This window comes from Spermophilus citellus (genome assembly GCF_964194105.1).
Source record: "Spermophilus citellus genome assembly, chromosome: 15".
NCBI lineage: Eukaryota > Metazoa > Chordata > Mammalia > Rodentia > Sciuridae > Spermophilus > Spermophilus citellus.
Genome location: NC_138195.1, coordinates 67,593,804 through 67,614,052, shown reverse-complemented (window position 1 = coordinate 67,614,052; position 20,249 = coordinate 67,593,804). Strand labels below are relative to the sequence as shown.

General features: G+C 48.8%; 2 protein-coding genes across 6 annotated transcripts in view; one reads left to right on the top strand and one right to left on the bottom strand.

Moving 5' to 3' along the window:
* The window catches only part of CRTAC1 (cartilage acidic protein 1), a 156,115-nt gene extending 147,207 nt beyond the window's left edge, over positions 1 to 8,908 (top strand). The window contains exon 15 of the mRNA XM_081268152.1: positions 8,767 to 8,908. Coding sequence (XP_081124278.1) covers positions 8,767 to 8,783 — 17 coding nt within the window. The 3' untranslated portion in view covers positions 8,784 to 8,908. The remainder of the gene's footprint in view (positions 1 to 8,766) is intronic.
* Positions 1,583 to 20,249, bottom strand: part of GOLGA7B (golgin A7 family member B) — a 34,486-nt gene continuing 15,819 nt past the window's right edge. For all 5 annotated transcript variants that reach the window (XM_081268164.1, XM_081268166.1, XM_081268165.1 and 2 more), the window contains exons 2-7: positions 18,990 to 19,099; positions 13,338 to 13,633; positions 6,666 to 6,791; positions 3,205 to 3,357; positions 3,018 to 3,119; positions 1,583 to 1,833 (exon numbers count right to left, since the gene is read on the bottom strand). In XM_081268164.1, coding sequence (XP_081124290.1) covers positions 1,720 to 1,833; positions 3,018 to 3,119; positions 3,205 to 3,357; positions 6,666 to 6,791; positions 13,338 to 13,349 — 507 coding nt within the window. In that variant the 5' untranslated portion in view covers positions 13,350 to 13,633; positions 18,990 to 19,099 and the 3' untranslated portion in view covers positions 1,583 to 1,719. The remainder of the gene's footprint in view (positions 1,834 to 3,017; positions 3,120 to 3,204; positions 3,358 to 6,665; positions 6,792 to 13,337; positions 13,634 to 18,989; positions 19,100 to 20,249) is intronic.

Below are 20,249 nucleotides of genomic sequence, written 5' to 3'. Positions count from 1 at the left end.
GGTGTTTGCTCCCTCTGCTGCTCCCACCTCCAGATGAAAACCAGGCCCCTCTTTGGTTCCAGAAAGCTACCTGCAGTGGCTGGTGTTTCATGTCCACTTCTAGCACCTCCTGCCAGGTGAGGTAGGCAGCCCCTTTCTGTCCATCTTCTGGGTCCCAGACGCCAGGCTGCCCGCTTCCTACTGGCTCCCCTGGACTTCAGGAGCCAGAGCACCAATAGCTGGACATTCCTGCTGTCTTTGCAGTGAGAATTTACCTTTGCCCCTGCTAGTTGCCACCTCCTTTGAATGTCCAAGAACGTTTCACCTGCACGGTTTTAAAGAGCCCTGGCACCTGGGTGGGCTAAATATGCAGCATCTGTGGCCCCACTGTCTCATCACGGGGGCTGGGAAAGGTACACTGAAGGCCACTGGAAGGTTGGCTCTGCTCTCCAGGACCCTAACTTCTCTTCTGCTAGAATGTGCACAGTAGAGTCTGAAGGTGGGGGAGAGGCCAGGAGAAAGATCCAGGCTGACAGCCCCCAACAAGGGGTGAGGACTGACATGGGAAAGAAGCCACACCATCTACCATTGTGTAACACAACACGGCAGGATGCAGAGCTGGGCAGTCAGCCTGGCAGCCGAGGGGAACACAAGTGCATTCTCACACACAGACACATGCACTCATACAAGTACTCACATGCTCACACTTAGTCACACTCATCTATGCATACTCATGCACACAAGTACACTCACACACACACACCATGCCTACACATGTGTTCACATGCACTCACATTCACACTTTATACATGTGTACTCAGGTACACATATGCACTCAAACACATTTATACACATGTGCACACACACACACTCACATACACTCCTGTGTATGCACCCACTCACATGGTGCACTTACATTTATACACTGGTGCACACGTGCATGCTTACGCATGTGCATATTCACAAATGTGCATGCTTACATACACGTGCGCGCGCACACAGGTCCTAAAATCTGGAAATTGGCTCTGGTTCAGGAAATTCTAACTTCCCTGGCCACATCTTTCCACAAAGTTTGTCCAGACCCCCATAGAACCTTCCAGAGCCCAGAGTGTATTCCCCTCAACCAGTGACAGGTGTCCTGAAAGTCTCAAAGCTGGATACTTTTTGGCAAGGCTCAGATGGGCTTCCAACTCTGGGTGGAAGACAGGGAAGCCACAGATCTGGACGAGGTCAGGAGCAGCTGAATAGATCCCCACCAAGATGCCCATCTCCCCAGATCTCCAATTTGGCAGAAGTGGCATCATAGACAGGCAGGGACCCTGAAGTGGCCTCAAATAAAAAGCTGACACTGAAAGACAGCACTGGGAGCAGGGGCAAAGGAAGAGAGTCCTGGTAGATGTTGGCTTTGGGGTGAAGGATCATGCAGGGTGGGAATTCTCTAAGCCTCCCTCCGGGGTGTTGGGAAAGAAGCCAAGGAAGAGAGGGATTGTCCAAACAGTGTTCTCCCCACCCCAGCTTTCCCCAGGTCAGGAAGTGGACCAATCCTGCCAGCGGGGAAGGGGCTGGGAGCTTGAGCTGAGCGCTCACAGGAAACACAGGGACAGTCGCTCTCACTTCCAACCTGGTCAGCTTGGTAGACCCAGAGAAGACTTAGAAGCGGGTGCTCTGGTAGCGCAGCCGCCGCAGGTCTGCGAGGCCCTCACTCCGGCCATACACCTCCCTGCAGGGACTCTCGGCCAGTCACCGGGCCCCGGCCCCGCCACCCCCAGCGCTGCTGCTGCCACCGCTGCCGCTGCTGCTGCCGCTGCTGGAGCTGCCACTGCTGCACCGGTCCTCATAGATGGAGATCTCGATCTGCGGTCCTGGGTTAAGGAGCGCTGAGAGCCGCCCGCCGCTGAGCAGGGGCCGGGGTGAACCCAGCTAAGCTCAGAGGCCATGAGCTCGCGCCGCTTCCTGGACAGCCGGGCTGGGCAGGCCTGGAGCTGCGGGTGTCCACGCACTCAGCTAAATGAGTCGCTGAGCGCTGAGCCGGGTCCACAGCCCGGATCACACCAGGCAGGGCCCCCGCCCTCATAGAGCGGTATCTATCGCAGGCCACCCCTGTGCCACCGAGGTGGTGTAACTGCGCCAGAAATATGAGGACTTCAGTGCGCTGCATTCAAATCCTGCCTCGCCCACTCACAAGCTAGGCCAGTCTCTCCTTAATGGTCAATTATTGGTCTGTCGAATGGGAATAATAATAGAACCTTTGGGTTACTGTGAAGATTAACTATGTAGGTACCCACTAAGCACTCTACCTGCCACATGGGACAGACTCAGGGGAAAGAAGCATTGCTCACGAAGCTCTATATGTGTGGTTTCTGGATGTTTTGTTTTCTTTCCTCTTTTTCTTCTCCATTTGAAAGTAAGATTAACTATTCTGCTCTTGTTGTTGCTGGGGGCAGGAGGGAGGAATGTGGGCACACCTGTCCCCCTGCTGTTCTAAATAGAACCAGCAGAACTCTGGCCCACCCCTTGCCCAGTCTCCCACCAAGACCCAGTTCTTCTCACCTGTGAATAAGGAACATTGGGACCCATTATGGGAAATTAAATGAGGAATGTTTGCATATTCATGAGATGATTTACATATTTCTTGAAAGCTGAAACAGCCTTCTGGTTAAGGGTGGGCCTGAGCTCAAATCCTGGGTCTGATACTGACCTGCTGGGCCACCTTGAGCCAGTTATTTAACTTCAGCGTCCAGATAGATAAAGGAGAATAAGAACTGCCTACCTGAGGGTGTTGTGAAGAGAATTACATGAATTCATAGTTTCAAAGCCCTTACTGTGGCACCTGGTGTATATTAAGCACTGATTACATGGGCTCAATAAGTGCAGACCCTGAAACTCACCCCAATAACTTATGGTGGATTGGGGCCAAAGACCAGTGACGTGCAGATTCCAGCGAGACTCCTAGGGTAGCTCCCATTTTCTGGAAGCCTCCCCAGGGAACCCCCAGTTAGCAGCTCGGTGCCCTGGCACAGAAGAGCCAGCAAGGATACAACCCTCATCCCGCGCTCCACGGGGTCCGTGAGCAGGAGGCCTCGAGGCGCAAAGATCTTCTCATTCTGCTCCTGGATGTAGCGGGAGATCTTCTTGAGAACCTGCAAAAACAGGGGCCAGTGAGGGTGACCGTGCAGCGGTGAAGCCGGTGGGGTGGGAGACACAGGGAGGCTGGGGAGGCACCACCTTCTCATAGTGGGTCTCCATGCAGAGGAAGATGAAGTAGGCTGTGGCACAAGCCAGGCAGCCCTCGAGGTAGGAGCTTCCCCCAATCTTCTCTGCCTCTGCGTAGAAGCCATTGAGAGTCTTCACAGTCTCCTCAAAGAGCTGTCGCTCAATCTGGAGGGAGAAAAGGACAAAGCCAAGCCAAGGTTAGCCTCCCTGGAGTGTGGACAGAAACAGGTGGGGCTCAGATGACAGTGGTGGGGTCACAAATGGGGGAGAGATGACATATAGTCACACAGTAAGACAGAAAGGCTACAGGTGGAACAGAAGGAACCCTGGACTGGGAGGCAGGCGGCCACAACCAGTCCAGACCTGGTCATCAACTAGTTTTGCAACCTTGACTGACCACTTTCTTACGCCAGTCTTCAGTTTCCTCATCTATAAAATGGGAATAAGAATAGCTGTTTGCCTCCCTTAGGATTAAGAGACTCCTGTGATATTGCAGATGCTTTCCGCAGAAGCTCAGCCAAGTGTTATAGGGACTTTGTTACTTCCCATTTTGATGGTCATGTCAGAGTTCAGGACCAAATTTCTAGGGGTCCTCCATGTGTCTTCTGGGGCCCACCTGCATGAGACTGATCAGGTGAGACCTCCAGAGAGTCTCTCCAGGAGGGGACATTTCCTCCTAGCTAATAAGCCACCCTGCACAGCACAGCCAGGGTGAGTGGACAACTGAGAAGATGTCCTCTCCTGCACATCTGGAATAATGATAGCTAATCTTTATTAAGCACCTTATGTGTACTAAGCTTTTTTTTTTTTTTTGGATACTGGGGATTGAACCCAGAGGTGCTTAACCACTGGGCCACATTATCAGCCCCCCTTTTTAATTTTTTTTGAGAAAGTCTTACTAAGTTGCTTATGGCTTCACTAAGTTGCTGAGGCTGGCTTTGAATTTTCCTCAGCCTCCTAAGCCCCTGGGATTGTAGGCAAGTTCAGCTGGGCATGTTTTATGTACTCTAAGTTACCCTTCCTAATAAATCTATCAGAAAAGTACTACTGTCACCCTCATTTTATAAATGAGGACTGCTCTATGGTCCTGAGACTACAGGACCTAGTGCTCCTTGGCCTGAGCCATCTCCATCTCTGGCCGTACCACTGTCCCTCCCTGCCCTACCCCTTCCATAATTTCCTATTAAAATTGAGTCATGCCACACCTTCCAGTCTTCCCACATCACTCCAAGTAAAATCCAAGAAGTCCTAACAGTGCCTGCCAGGGTCTCATAGCCTGACCCTGCCACACCATGGAACCCACTCCTGCTATCCTCTGCACCCATCCCCTGCTTATTGAAAACATCTTGGGCCCTTTGTGCCTGTGCGCAGCTGCAGCACTCTCCCTGCACACCCCAGGGCTCGTCCCTTACTTCCCTCCAGCCTCTCCTGCACACTCCCCTCTCCCAGGACACCTTACCCCTGGGAACCTGGGAACCATCCCCTTCTTCTAATATTCATACCACCTGAGCTACTATGTGTTTATCTACTTCCTTTTCTATTTTCTGTATCATCTACTAAAAAATAGAGACCACAATTCCATTCCTCTATCCCCAATGCCTAATACATGGCAGGAGCCTAATAAATACTTGGTGAAATACTTCAGACCTGCCTGGGTTGCTGAGTGGAAGGATCAGGATCTTCCCCCCTCCCTTCCTAATCCCAGGCCAATTCTAAGGCAGCCTTGGGACAGAGGCTCCATCACCCCCAAAAGAGGAACAAAACTCCACAGTAATGCTTCACAAGCACCTATGGTCCCTTGAGCCCCCCCTGTGCCTGGTCTGGAGGTAATGACTGAGACCAGAGGCTTTGGCTATCTGCCTTTGGTGACACTTAGCAGACAAAGGTGGAACAACTGGCTCTCCCCTTTGTGCAAGGCAGGGAGGAGGGAAAAGAAGCCCCCCACTCTCCCTCTGGGTTTCCAGCCTTCCCTGCCACGGCTCTGATCACACAGCATCTAGTTTGTCTATACCCACTGAAGATGCCATCGCATGCGTAAGAAAATCAGAGTTGTGTGAAAAAGCAGAATGGCAAGGCCCCAGGCCCTTCTGTTGCTGTCTAACTTAGGTATGTCACTTCCTCTTTCCAACCCTTAGTTTCCTTGAGAAAATGGACTGATGTGATGCTTCCCAAGTTTTAATGCATATATACATAACCTAAGGATCTCATTAAAATGCAGATTCAGATGCAGGAGATCCAAGGTAGACTTTGAGATCTTGCACTGCTAATGAGCCCACAGACAAGGGCTTAGTAGTGCTCATTTCTGGCAGCACAATAAAATCATCTGAGCAGGTTGTAAGGCCTAAGGTGCACAAGTCTCACCCCCAAGAGATTTTGATTCAAATAATCTGGGAAGGAGGAGGATGGTTCAGAGCAGCAAAGACTGTCACTGCCCTACCTTACCCAAGTTGGTACCCTGCAAGGTAGCTTTCCCCAAAGCTCCCAGGTGACCCTAATGTGTGAAGAAACACCACACAGCAACACTCAGAGCATGACCTTTGAACCACTTGATTCCAATTTACCTGGGAATTCCTCCTCAAAAAGAAAAATAGAGCCAGCATGGTGGTACACACCCAAATCCCAGCTGCTTGGGAGGCTGAGGCAGGAGGATTGCAAGTTTAAAGTTAGCCTCAGCAATTTGGTGAGGCCCTAAGCAACTTATCGAGACCCTGTGTCAAAATAAAACAGCTGCTAATGTGGCTTAGTGGTTAAGTGCCCCTGGGTTCAATCCCTGGTACCAAAACAAAAATTTTTTTAAATTCAAACAATTGTGAATAAAATAAAATTAAAATTTAGAACAATGCTGATGCCTGGGCCCCTCTCCCAAAGAATCTGATTTAATTGATTTGGGGTATAGCCAGGACATCAGGATTTTTTTTTAACTCTGCAAGAAATTCCAATGTTCAGCCAAGGTAAAGAAGGCTGTCGAGGGCTGGGGTTGTGGCTCAGTGGTAGAATGCTCACCTGGCACGTATGAGGCACTGGGTTCGATTCTCAGCACCATATAAAAATAAAATAAAAGTATTACATCCACCTATAAGCAAAAAAAATATTTAAGAAAAAAAGAATGGCTGTCGATAAATGATTCCACAACCACCATCCAACTGAATCAGCATCTCTGGATGACACATAATATCACCCTGTAGGACTTGGGAATTCACATTTGTTTAACAAGTTCTCTAGATGCTTCTCATGCAACTGAAATTTGAGAGCTGCTAGACTGGAAAATCTCTGAGGGATGTTTTTTTTTTTTCCTATGAAGAGACAGCAAGACAATGTTCACAGCTTTTTTTTTATTCTTCCATTTGAAGAGGTTGAACAAGTTATGTATCTTATATTATGTGTCACATGATCCTGGAAAAAATATGCATTCCAGTAAGATCCTCAGTTTCATCACAGCCCTGGGTCTCCAGTTTAGAAAAGGGCATCCTTACCCGGCTGTCCAGCTCCGGGGGGAATTTGGTCTGGAACTGACAAATGGTCCCATCACTATAGTCTCTCTGGATAAAGACCTTGGTGGCCAGCGAGGCACTGCGCCGGAGCTCCTGCAGATTGTGGACCTGAGGAGATAGATGGGAAGCACATGCTGAGGGTGACCATCCTTCCCAGTTTATCCCAAGCAGTTCCCCAGAGTGTAAGTCTTTCTATGCTAGAACCAAGAAAGTTCCTGGCAAACAGCGGGGAGCCAGCCACACGCAAGTGCTCCAGGAGGACCCTGGGGAAGCAGCATCATGGAGTTATTCAAGGAGCTGCGGGACTTATCCCAGAAATACCTGAAAATAAAAAAGCTAAGGTGAGCCAAAATGACAGGTTCTGGAATTATCAACAGCACATGAAACAAGATGAACAAGACACTCTGGTAGCCACCCCTGTGTTTGGGGAGCCCAGCTCAGAACATAACTGTAGCTTCAAGCCCTGAGAGAGGAGCTTGTGACTGGTTGGGAGATGAGGACCCATGGGACAAAAGGAGACCCTTCTGTGCCTCTGGACTCAGGGAGACTGAAGTTCCAACCAAGTTATGGCTGGGGAGAGCGAGCATCACAAATGGTTTTCATGTTCAGCACTTCTCACCACAAGAAAGAAAGGCCCAAGAATGTCTAAACTTCCCCAGAGAAAACTGTGGACCCAGTGGATTGAGGCCAAAAGTTGAAGCAATAGCCTTCCCTGGTGGGAAGGAGCAGGGTGACTTCTGCCTCTTGTCCTCATCTGCAGACTTGACATTGACACAGAGCCTAGCACTTGAGGAGAGTGGTCTTGATTCCAGGTAAGAACAAGGTCTCTTCTTCCACCTCCAGCCTCACACTGGAGACCGACATCCCACCGGGTGAAATATGCCCCACGCTGAACCACATGGAGACCAAGCCCTGAAGGCACAGTGAACAGACAGCCAGTTCATCCTGTGTAATTAAGCTGAATCCGTTCAGTCACTCAACTCTCCTTTATTGAGTCCCTACAAGTGCCAGGCTCTGGGGTTGCTGTGCAGAAGACAGTCTGTGAGCTCCAGGGAGGACGACAAGTAAATATATAATGAATTAGACTGTGATCAATGGTACAAAGAAGTCACATTTATCCAGAAACACTTACCCAGAAAAGGCCTCCTAAAGCCTGTGTTGAGACCTAAAGGAAGGCCAGGGGTTGCCAGGGGGTGGGGAGAAAATTCAACTGGACAAATGGAGACACTCTGCAGAATAACGAAGATAGCAGGCACAATCTACTCCAGTGGCTAGAGGCAGATCTCAATAAGACCAGAGTTGGTTTGCAGAGTAGAAGAGAGCAGAGGAGATGGAGTGTAGAGGAGACAGGGTTAGATCACAAAGCCGTACAGGTTTCTGCTGACGGGGAAGATTTAGGATGGGAGATACTTAAAAGTTTGGGGGAAAATAAAAAAAGAAAGCTTGTCTATAAGGTAGAAGTAGATAATTGTGGCATTAAGGTCCTGAAAAGATGAGAATTAGAGAACATAAGACTGTCCTAAATCCAGGTGAACCTTTCTCTGGGTAAGAGATGTGATCCCAAAGAATTGGGATTGGATTAAATAATACATAAGCATCCCTCAAGTCTTAATATATCTCGATCTTGTAATCAAGGTTTCTGTTAAGCAAGCATCCTTGACATCTATTAGGATCCTGTGATAACTTTGAAAATAAAAATGTTTTGGTAATATAAGTAATTTAATCATTAATGTCCCTGCTTGGTCTAGTTCGGATTTCTACATAATGTTGCAATTTTTAGAGAAAAGTAAAAGATCGTGGCCTTCCTTTGCCCTTCTAAAACCAATTTACAAGAGCAAATCATGGATTCCAGTAGTTCTAGGAGGATCATTCTGGCAGTTTTTTGAAAAGTGGCTAAGAGTGCTGTAAGGAGCCAGTCAGGAGATGATTCCCTTTGTAGTGGTGCAGGGGAAAACTCAAGTAGACCTAACCAGGCAAAGGGGTGGTGAGAATGGAAAGAACATTGCTTTGGCCATTGAATGGATGTGTATGCTACCAGGAGTCTCCAGTGACTGATTGACCAGCCATTTCTTCTTTCCCCTAGGCACACAGCTAAATTAATTCCCAGGCTCCCATGCAGTTACGGGTGGCCATAGGCCTGAGTGGACGTGAATAGAAGTGATGAATGGTAAGTGTAGGCTTGACTCCTAAAGACCTGCCACTCTTCCCTGCTCTTCCCCCTTCACGGAAATCAGTGGATCTGTGTGTTGAAGATGGTGGAACCATAAGTTGGAACAAGCCTGGGTCCTTGGATCACTACCTGAAGGAGATCCACCTGATGATTAGGAGCCCCTGTCTGGGCTTACTGAGCAGGAAATAATCTTCTATTGAATAAAGCCATTAAGATGTTAGGTTGCTACTTTATATGATACAGTCCCATTTCCTCTTGGCTTTGATCCATGGATTCTCAAGTAGCTGGAGTGGGAGGTCAATACCCTTTCCAACCCCAACAATATCCAGAGACTTAGAAAACTGTCATGGCTCTGGGTGACTTAAGATCTGTCTCTGGAAAGTGTGTGTGGTGGGGAGGGAGGAGCATTCCTTAGTAGTCGCTAAAGGATGGAATCAGACACACATTTTATGTGACATAATATTGGTGTCCCAGACCCACAGACAGCACATACTAAAGACTCATATTCAGTTAGTAAGAATGGTGCTTAAGGCAAGACAGGATCTCCTGGCTCTCTTCATTCATGGTGGCTCAGTTGTGAAGTGCCAAGAGGCCCTGGTGGAAGATGGTCCACTAAGGGAATAGCAGCCCTGACCCTAGACCACACAACCCTGGGCAAGTCTGCCCCTCCTTGGGTCTCCATTTCAAGCAGACATTGGAACTCCATAGTCACTAAGACCTCTCCCCGCCCTGACATTCTAGAGGCCTCATCAGGGATGGTGAACACAAGTGCTTTTAAAGGCAAAGCAGTAAGTGGACCAGGTGGGGCCTGTGGCTAATTAGAGAACTCACACCCTATCTCAGGGAGACTGCTAATGACTGTCATGTGAGACTTTGCACCCACACTCTGGTTTTCTAAAGGAAACCACACATCTTTACTTTCTTAGCATCAATATCCTGATATTTAAATATTTCTAATATATTTTTTAAATGTATAAGTACTAGCAGGCCAAGTAAGGCTCATTGGTGGACCAGACTGATTCCTAGAGCTGCCAAATTAGAAAAAGAATCTCATGGCAGGAACCTTGAACAAGACCTAGAACCAGGCCACAGGCCACTTGCCAGCTACCCAGCTTCCAGGAAGCAGGAGGGGATTTTCAATGATACTTCCAAATCCTTCAAGAGGATCCCAAAACAGGTGCACACCTCTCTGAGGCTGCAGCTTTTCTCCAGGGGTTTCATAACTGACCCAGAGACATGAACTGCCCTCCACAACCCTGTCCATCTCCCATGGCCTTTCCCAGTCTGCTGGCCGTTGAGTAAGCATAAGACCTGGAGGCATTTCATGAGGAAGAAAATCAGTGATGAGACCCACAGGCAGGCACCACTTTCATCAAACTGCAACATGACAACAAAGGGAAGGCTACAGAAGAGTGGGGACCACAGGTCACAGCGTTAGGAGCTGTGCACCAGAGGGAGGAGCCAGCACTAGAGGGCAAATGAGCTCAAGGCCTGGTGTGGCCAAGACAAACAGGAGGCCCCACCTGGCTCACATCACCATCCTCATTAAAAACCATCTCATTCCATAGGAAGCAGGTGAGGCTCAAGAATCAGGGGATTCAGCTGATGCGCCAGCACTGTTCACTCCAGGCAGGGGTGTGGCAGAGGAATACGGATCATGAGTCATAGGCAGCCAGGTCAGGCCTGAGGAAGAAACATGGGCACAGGGCCACCCTTCTTCTCACTCTACACCAGGGCCCAAGCCTAACCCATTGTATGCTGGTTGTTAATTCCTGCCTCAGAGATCAAACCTTCAACTTCCCTGCGTGGATAACACTACTTGAGTGCATTTAAAAATCTCTGAGGCCCAAACTCCACTGGTTGGAGGAGCCCCTCCCAACCAGGCGCTTCCCAGTTGTCCCTGGCCATCTGGACTGTTTCACAAGACAGACCCTGCTCCCAGGGACACACATTCACAGAGGTTTGTTGCTCAGGAAATGGACTCATTAGGGCTTTCCAAATGAGGTCAGTGTATGGCTCAAGAGGTTTCATCCCTCCTGTGTTCCTCATATGAACCCCTCTCCCAGCACCAACTTCTAAACAGAAATCGTGGAACAGAGAAGATCCAGTTTCCATTCAGAGACATCCTCTCTCGCCCCCTTCTTTCAATATGCAGGCTGCTGGAACTGAGGGCTTCCTCTTCAGAAACCTAAGGGAATGGCCATGGGAAATTGGAGTGTTATTTTCCCTCTCCCAACAGGTTTTTCCTGGTAATTTCAACTCAGTCCTAATAGTAAAAGCAGCCTGGGGAGAATGACTCACCCCTGGTCCAGACGCTGCGCACGTCCTGTGCCTTGGCAGAGCCTAGGCTTCCTCCCTCAGCACTGCCTCCAGACTCCACCGAGGCCAAACCATGGAGTGGGAAGTGTTTGTCCTCAGCTCCCTGTCCCTTCTGGATATTCCTCTGTCCCTCCATCCTTAATCTTACCCAGTCAGGGACCAAGGCCAGTCAGGGACTCTGAGTCTCCAGGTTCCAGCCCTTCCAGGCCTCTGCAACCCTCCCCCCATCAAAACATCATATCCAGACCCTCCTTTTTATTGGGCACCACAACTGCTCCCACCCCGGAAGCAACAATGAAATCAATGGCCATCGAGGAAAAGAGTCAAGGCCTGTCCTGGCTCCGCCAGTTTTTAGCCATATTTTCATAAGTCTCTGCATTCCAGTTGCATCATCTGTAAAATGGGATAATGATGCTTCCTTTGACTCCTTCATGGGGATCAGGTAAGCTTCTGAGCCTTGGTTGTCTCATCTGTTAATTGCAGATAATAACACCATCCTTACCCACTTCACAGGGTTGTTCTAAGGCTCAAAGGCGTTCATGGGTATGATAGCGCTTCGTACCCAGGAAAGTGCTATATTCGCAGAGGCGTTATGAGCAGAGCCTCTCCCAAGGGAGAGTCAGGCATGCCTAACAGCAGCCTCCTGGAAACCTGGTCTCAACCTAGCGATGTGAACCTGCTGGCTGGAATCTATGGGCCACAGCAGTCCTGAGAGGGAGAGAGGCTAGGACAGATGGGCCTGTTTGAAGCTGTCAGATCACATCACACAGGCAGTCTGCTTCTCTGCCCACACTGCTGACCCAGCCATGCTCAGGTGGCTGAACTTCCCTCTGCTGCAGTCTGGCAGCCCTGTCTGGAAGGAGACCAGCAATCTGGCCATCTCTCCTGTTGTTCTTCCTGCTCTTCTCGGTGTCTGTGGTAGATTCTGAGCACTGCATTCCTCCACTCTGGAAGCCAAGCTCCAAGATCTGCCCAGGGCTTACCCCCACACTGGGCCCTAGGTGCACAAGAGCCTCTGCTAGCTAACCCTGTGCCTGGTCAGAAAGCCGAACAATACCAAGCAACAGCACCTTGCTCTGTGGAGCAGACTTCAGTGGAATAACAACAATAGCACTTGGTATTGATGTCACGCTGCTAGCCAGAATGCCCAGAGGCACTGCACAGAATCATTCAAAGGCCTCTGCTCTCTTCCTGGCTGGGCTCCAGCAGGGCTGGAAATGGGGAGACACCACAAAAGAAGTCAACATCAGAACCAGGGAGACCCTGGTGTCCTAAGTCCACTCCAAAAATTCAAAAGAAGAAACTTTCAGCTCTGCTATTGACATGCTGTGTGAGTATCAAATGGGTCCTCCCCCTCTCCATATGTCAGCTTTATCACTTAGAAAGTGGGAACATAAAGAGCTCCTATCTGCCTCACCAAATAAAGGGGAAGAGGGGTAATCCTTAGGTGTAGACAGGGTAATTCCTGATCTCTTAAGCATTGCACCAAGATTCTTCCCTTTAGTAACAGGTCCCTTGTTTCAGCCTATAGGCACACCCTGAAGAAGGCAGCATCTCCCATCAAACAGGACAAAGGTGGACACCCTAGGACACACAACTCAAATGGGGTGGAAAAGCAACAAAAGGTGGTTCACCAAAGTGGAGTTTGGTGCAGGAAGCTCACTTAAAACAATCATTTGGGTTTGGGGTCTGAGGATGTCTTTGTCCCCTCCCTCTTCTAAAGAAAATGCAGATGTAGGGGTAGTCTGTCTTCCCTTAGCCAAGCTTTGGGTTCAGGATCTGAAAGGCAGCACCGCATAGCAACAGCATCCGGCTGCCTTCCCTCCCCTTACGCACACACGCGTTTCCAACCCTCTAGGGAAGCGGGAACCTTAGTCTAGGGGAAGGGGAAACCCCAGCCAAGGGTCCTGGAGGAACCCTGGGACTAATGCCAACAAGTGGACACTTCAGGGTCCAGGGGTGCGTGGGAAGATTAACACGCCTGGGGTGAGATGAACCCTAACTAGAGACCCAGTCTTCCACTCTGCCACTCCACCCCACCTCTTCTCTCCGGACTCTACCCAGGGAGCCACCGCTACCCCCACTTCACCCGCCTCCTGCCGGTCTGCCCCTAGCGGAGGTGGCGGCAGTAGGGCACTGCCTGCGGGCCAGGTACTCGCCCCTACCTCGGTAGCCATGTTTCGGGGTCGCTGGAGGCTCCCAGGCTGCCGCGGAGCAGGTCGAACGGGGCTGTCCGCGGTGCTGACTCGAGGAGCGGGTGGGCTGCGGGTGGCAAGCGGGGGCCCGGGCTCTGTCCGTGGTGCTGATCAGGACGCCGCGGGCCCGGGCGCGGGTGGGCAGGTGGGCGGTGGTGTCCCTAGCCGGGGCGCTGTGCTGTCCGCGGTGCTGATGCGGTGCTGCGCCCGGGAGGCGAGGCCGCGGCGGAGGCTCCTCACCGCTCGATCGCCTGCTGCCACGGCTCCTGCAGGCAATGGCCGGGTTTATCTTTGACAGCGGCGGCGGCGGGATGGGGGCGGCGTGGGGAGGAGGGGCTGGCGCCTCCGCGGGCCGGGAGGGGGAAGCCGCGGCCCCCAGACTCCGGCGCCCGCCGGAGAGGAGCCCCGCCCGCGGCCACCGGCTCAGCTCCCGCCCCGCCCAGAGGCCCCGCCCCTCCCGCCTGCCCTCCCCCCAGTAAGAGTGCAGCGAGCTCCGCGCTCGCTACCGCGGTCTCCGGGGACTTCCAGACCCAGAGCAGGGAGGCAGGATGTTCTGGGGCACGGCACTCCAGCCTGCGAGGGCTGACCGACCCAACCTTTTTGCAGCCTGTCCCCCCCAACCCGCGTCCCACCCCTCCGCAAGGTGCGGTCTCCACCTTTCCAACCACCCCTAGCGCCCTGCTTCTAACCCCTCCCCCACCCTACTTTGGGCTTCCTCCTCCTCCTCCTCTTCTTCTTTTCTTCCTGTCTTCTTTCTCTCCCAATTCATCTGTGTGCTCCCCACCATCACCAGAGTTTGCATGGATGTTCCCTCCTCTCCCCTCTCCTTCCCACCGCTTTGAACCCCATTAGCTAGAGGAAGATGCTGCAGACCGCAAAGAATCGTTTCCTTTCTTTAAAATGTGCCTGCACTTAGTCCTCAGCTATACCATGGGGTCCCTTCTCTATGGAGCGCCAGAATGGAAGCAGGTCTCTCCTTCTGGCCCTGGCTCCTCTGCAGTCCCAGAGTTTACACACAAAAACCACAGGCGGAAAGTGCCAAACTGGTATGCCCACTCTCTAAGGGTGACAGTCTGGTCCTGTGCAGCCTTCACATTTTCCACAACACACCTTCCAACTAAATGGTCTATTTGCTTAATAAACAAAAAGGAACCCCCAGCACAGATGCCCTCTCACACCCCCATAACATCCCTGGTTTCTTGAGGGGGCTCAGTGTGTTCCTCTGCTTCCCACTGCTGCCTGGGTGTCAACAGCAGGAGCCCACACCAAGGGGGAGACAGCAGCCAGGTGACCTGGTTCTGATCCAGACTTCTCTGGTTGTCCAACCTTGGGCTTACCTCTTGAGCTCATGATCCTCCTTCTCTAAAATATGTGTTGGACTGCCCCATTTCGAGTGCCCTTTCTTTTTTCTTTCAACCTTTTATTTTGAAATTTCCAAACACACAGAAAAGTTGAAAGAAAAACACAGAATATACTATCCCCTGCTTAAACAATAGGCAACATTTAGCCACATTTGATAGTTGTAGGATCATAGATATATATTTGACTAGATTATTAGAAAGTGACAGATATTGTGAGGTTTTATCCTTAATTACTTCACCATGTGTGTCCTAATAATAAGAGCATTTTCCAGTCTAGTCATAATATCATCATCACATCTTTTAAAATTCCACATTCTCTCAGAATCTAGGGTAGTTAGGTACCCCTAAAACACATTAATGGAAATTTCCCCCAGAACTTTTCATTTTTTAATAGCTGACATTTATTGAGCATTTACTTGTGCCAAACCATATCTTAGATGCTTTTTATGTTTTACCTTATATAATTCTCAGATTTACTCCTTGAGTTACATGTTCTTGTTATCTTTTTAAAAAATATATTTTTAGTTGTTAATAGACCTTTATTTAATTTATTTATTTATTTATTTATTTATTTATGGCGCTGAGAATCGAACCCAGTGCCTCACACTTGCTAGGAAAGCGCTCTACCACTGAGCGACAACTCCAGCCCTCTTGTTATCTTTTCATTACTGCCAGGCATGATGGTACACACCTGTAATCTCAGCAGCTCGGGAGGCTGAGACAGGAGGATCACAAGTTCAAAGCCAGCCTCAGCAAAAGCAAGATGCTAAGCAACTCAGTGAGACCCTGTCTCTAAATAAAATACAAAATAGGACTGGGGATGTGGCTCAGTGGTCTAGTGCCCCTGAGTTTAATCCTTGGTACACAAAAAAAAAATAAGGAAACTGAGTAAATTGCACAAGGTCACATGACTTGTGAGAACTGGAGGCAGGATTCAAATAGGCAGTCAAGTTCCAGAGCTTGTGTAGTTGGCCCTCCTAACTGTACTGCCTCACTCCAGTATCTTGTAGATCATAAACTGACAGAGCAGGAACCACGTCCCCAACTGCCTATTTTTCAGATGAGCACAATGAGTCCCAGAAGATAAGTGACATACCATAGAAGTTAAAGGCAGATGTTTCATTATACCTTATAGTTTGGTAAATGATTTGGCATCACAGAGCAAACCAAGACCATCTGTGAATCCCATGATGGTCTCAGGTAACAGATGATGAACACATTATCTGTTGACTTCCATGTACACCTAGAAGTTCCTCCCACTTGATTTTTACCACATTAATTTGACAACCATTTGAAAACTATTCTCTTCACCCAGTGACTAGAGGCCAGGATGAGGCCATTCAAGAAATCCACTCATTTAACATATATTTGTTGAATACCTACTGTGTACCAGGCTCTTCCAGGAAGCTGGGATACAATCCCAACTAAATATACAAAGACTGTTATTGAACTTCCATATAATAATGGGAGTGACAATCTAAACCATAGAAGCAAAAAAGTAAAAATATATATTGAATGTGAACATTGCTAGGAAGAAAAGCAAGGCATGCTAAAGAGATGGTGATAGAGGGAGGTTACGTTAGAAGGAAGAGTTAGGGGAAACTCCTTTGAAAAAGTGAAATTTGGACAGAGGCCTGAAGGAAGAAAGAGAAATAGACATTTAGGTATATAGGAGTAAAGGGTCCTGGGAAGCAGTGTGTATGTTCAAAGCTCAAAACCAGAGTCTCGCCAGACATAGTGGTGGACACCTATAATCCCAGAAAGGAGGGTGAGACTGGAGGATTGAAAGTCCAAAGCCAGCCTCAGCAACTGTGAGGTGCTAAACAACTCAGTGAGACCCTGTCTCTAAATAAAATACAAAACCTAGACTGGACTAGACAAGGGAAAGAGGGATGGGGATTGAAATCAAAGAGACAGTTCAGTTCTTATAGGGCCTTATAAGTCCTGTTAAAGGATTCTAGATCCTATTCAGGAAATGAGATGGCCAACCTTTGAAGAATACAGGCATGGCATTATCTAATTGAAGTTTTTTTTTTTCTTCTTTTTTTAAGGTTATTCTGGATGCTAGAATTGGAGAGGAGACAAGGCTAGAAGTTGTGAGATCAATTAGGAGGCAGTTGGATTAGTCTGGGCAAGATGTGGTGGTGGCTTAGAATAGGCAGAGTCATGGAGGTGGTAAGCAGTGACCAAGTTCTAGATACAATCTGAAGGTAGTCTGACAGGATCTGCAGACAGATTGGATGTGTGATATGAAAGTCAGTTGAGGTCTGAGCCAGTAGAAGAAAGGAGCTTCTGTTTACTGACAGGGGAGACTAAGGGCAGAGTGGGCCTGAAGGGATGGGGAATGCAGTGTTGTGGTTGTATTTAGTTGACTCGGGGTTAAAGTTCAATGTGTATGTTACTACAAAGTAGTGGAGAAAGAAGGAGTTGGGGGTAAAACCTTAGCTGTCACTTGTGAGTGGTTTTTTAAACCATGAGAGCATCTAAGGAATGGAAAAGCTACAAAAGTTGTTCAATAACTGATCCTGGACCCTTTGTCCCTTATAAACTAGGAGATAAAAGAAGACTAAAAATATCAGTGAAGTAGGAAACCCAAGAGAACAGAACCCTGGAACCCAGCGAAGAAGCTGGGAAGAGCCTTGCTGGCTGCATCTGGGCATTACCTCTGGCCTGAGACATAACTATTGGACTTGGCAGCAGGAAGGTCACTGGTGACCTTGAGGAGAGCTGTTTTAGTGATGTCATGAGATCCTGATTAGACTGACTTTGAGAATTAGAATGGAGGGGAGGAAGTAGGCTGAGCGTGCAGACTTTGCTGTAAAGGGAGTCAAGAGCAGCATGATGGTCTGAAGAAGAAATGAGAGCAGGAGAGGTTCCTTCTAAGACGGGAGACATTGGAGCGTATTCGTATGTTTGCAGGAATGGTCTAGTGCAGAGGGAAACTGATGATTCCAAGATGGTTCATTGCAGGAGCAAACCCTTAATAGGTCAACAGAGAATGAGATCCAGGCAAACGTAGAGGAGATGGGTCTAAAGAGGAGCTTGGCCAATTTTCCACCATGGATTGTGAAAGAGGCAGTTTGGTAAATGGCAACAGATATCAGCTGGTTAGGAGATTGTGAGTATAAACAAAAACCTGAGCTCTACTCCTTGGCTCCACTTCAACTAGCCAGAGACTATTCATGCATCCCGACCTTTCTGCACATGTACATTCAACTGGTATGATTAGGAAGCTTGACAAATGCCAAGCCTAGTGCTGGACTTTCCTGTGCAGCCCAAGAGTTCTTCCCACTGATATTACAGGACTAGGACTCTATAGAAGGCCTTGAGATTATCCATGCAAGGACAAATGATCCTCTTCAACATCCAGCTCTACGACTGGAAGAGATTTCAACAGCCTCAGCATTTTTCCCTACGTTGCCTCCAGGGAGGTTATCAATGCTGATGGGCCTCAAGTCTTGGAGGCATCAAAGGGGAAGCGAGGGAGAGTGGGGAGAGCTCCATATTATGCTGACTCAGACTGCGATGAGATACGATAGGATGGAATGTTCCCACACTCCAGTCTTCTGGACTCTAACAGTTGAGGCTGAAAGGTCTTTGTGATTTAATCTGACTAATCATTACTATCCAGATGCCTTGGGACAACCAAGTCCTGTGCAGAAGCCCAGCTCTTTGATGTTTTTTTGTCATAAATTAATGAGTTCGCCCACAAAATAACATCAAAGAAGATCTACTAACGCATTCACTGTTATCAGCTTCCAATCTGTGGCTGAATTGGAAAGTCTCCAAAATAGGACCACAGCCAGAAAAAGAGACCAACTGAAAGATTTGGAAATCCGGCTATCTGAACAGAGATGAGAGAAAAATGAACTCCTGCAGACAGCAGAGGAGCCAGGGAAAGAGCTAGCAAACCTCAGAGAAATGGAGAAAAAGCAGGAGAGAGAGGAAGACACTCGCAGTTGGGTCTGGAAGGAAAACAAATTTATGAATATTTGAAGGGGAAATTGTGGTCTGGAAAAGTCTTAAATGGTGTCATCTCACAGCACATTGTGGAGACTACAAGGAAGTATGTGGTAGGAAATGCTGTCTCTGGAGCCAGATGACATGAGTTTCACCCTCTGGCTCTGTTATTTACTATGTGATTATAAGCGAGTCTTATCCACTCGGAGGCTCAGTTCTCTGATCAGTAAAAAACGGTGGCATTAATTCTCTCTCCCCAGGAAGGACCCCTCGAGTACAGGAGGCTATCTCCAGACATTACCTGACTCTTCCAAACAGGGTCTTTCAAGACGAAAATTGGAGAGGATTCATGGAGATGGTTTGCCGGACATCTTCCCAGGGTGACAATTCTTCCAGGTCCAGTGGCATTTCCTAAAGCACAGAAAAGGTATCAGCCAACATGCTTCATTTCACTCAGTGAGCAGTTATTGAACACCCACTGTATGCCAGATGGAAGGTTGACCATGGGCTGTTCCCAACCCCCACAAGGACACCAGAATGGAATCTAGTGATGACCTGCACTAGAGTTTGGATATGGTCTGTCCCCTCTGAAACTCAAGTTAAAATTTAATCCCCCATTATGAGAGATTGAGAAGTGGGACCAGGTGGCTAGGTGATTAGGACTCATGCAATTAATGGATTAATGGGTTAATGAGTCATCTTGAGAGTTGGTCTGCTCTTAAAGCCAGTTGGGCCAGGTCTCTCATGCATCCCTGTCCCTTGCCATATGATGTCCTACACCCCTTCAGGACTCTGCCAGAAAGAAGGCCATCATCAGATATAGCCTATTGAAACTGGACCAGGACCATGAGCCAAAATAAACTTTTTTTCTTTATAACTTTTCTAGACTGTGGAATTGTGTCACATAAGGTGGTTGAAGACAACTAGGGTTCATGACAAGTGCTGAGGTGAAGACAGACTCCTCTGAGTTGGGGTCCAGCAAAGGTTTTTACAAAGCTCCGTGGCATTTGAGCATGACCTTCAAGGATTAGTGTCAGACCCCCAGGCAGCTGATGAAGGAATAGTGTGCAAAGCAAGAAGGCTTGACCAGTGCCTGAAAACCCAGAGCACCCGGAACTTCCAACTCAGGGATGCAGCTGCCAGGCAGAAACAGAAACCACTGCAAAGGCTCCAGGAACATGAATGGAGGGACCTGCTCTAAAAATCGTACCAGAGCAGGCAGACCATGACACATGTCTGCAAGTGGAGTCACTGGGAGGTGACTAAGCTAAAGGGGGGTTGCCTGCCTTTCTTAACTTCATTCATAGTCATCCCCTCCCCCAGGAAAAAGAGTGGGAGGCAAAGTTCTATAAGTAGAATTCACAGCTCCCCCAGGAGAGACTGCAGATACATCAGGGAACTATTGGCAAAATGTTTACCAGTCTTAAAACAGCCCCTGTGCTGGAGGCCAGGCAGAACGTTCAAGGGACCCCCATCCTAATAGAGGCTCCAGAGGCACAATGGAGTGGCAATCAGGAATGATTGACTGCGGAGTTTTGGCATCTATATCAAGCCAACCAGC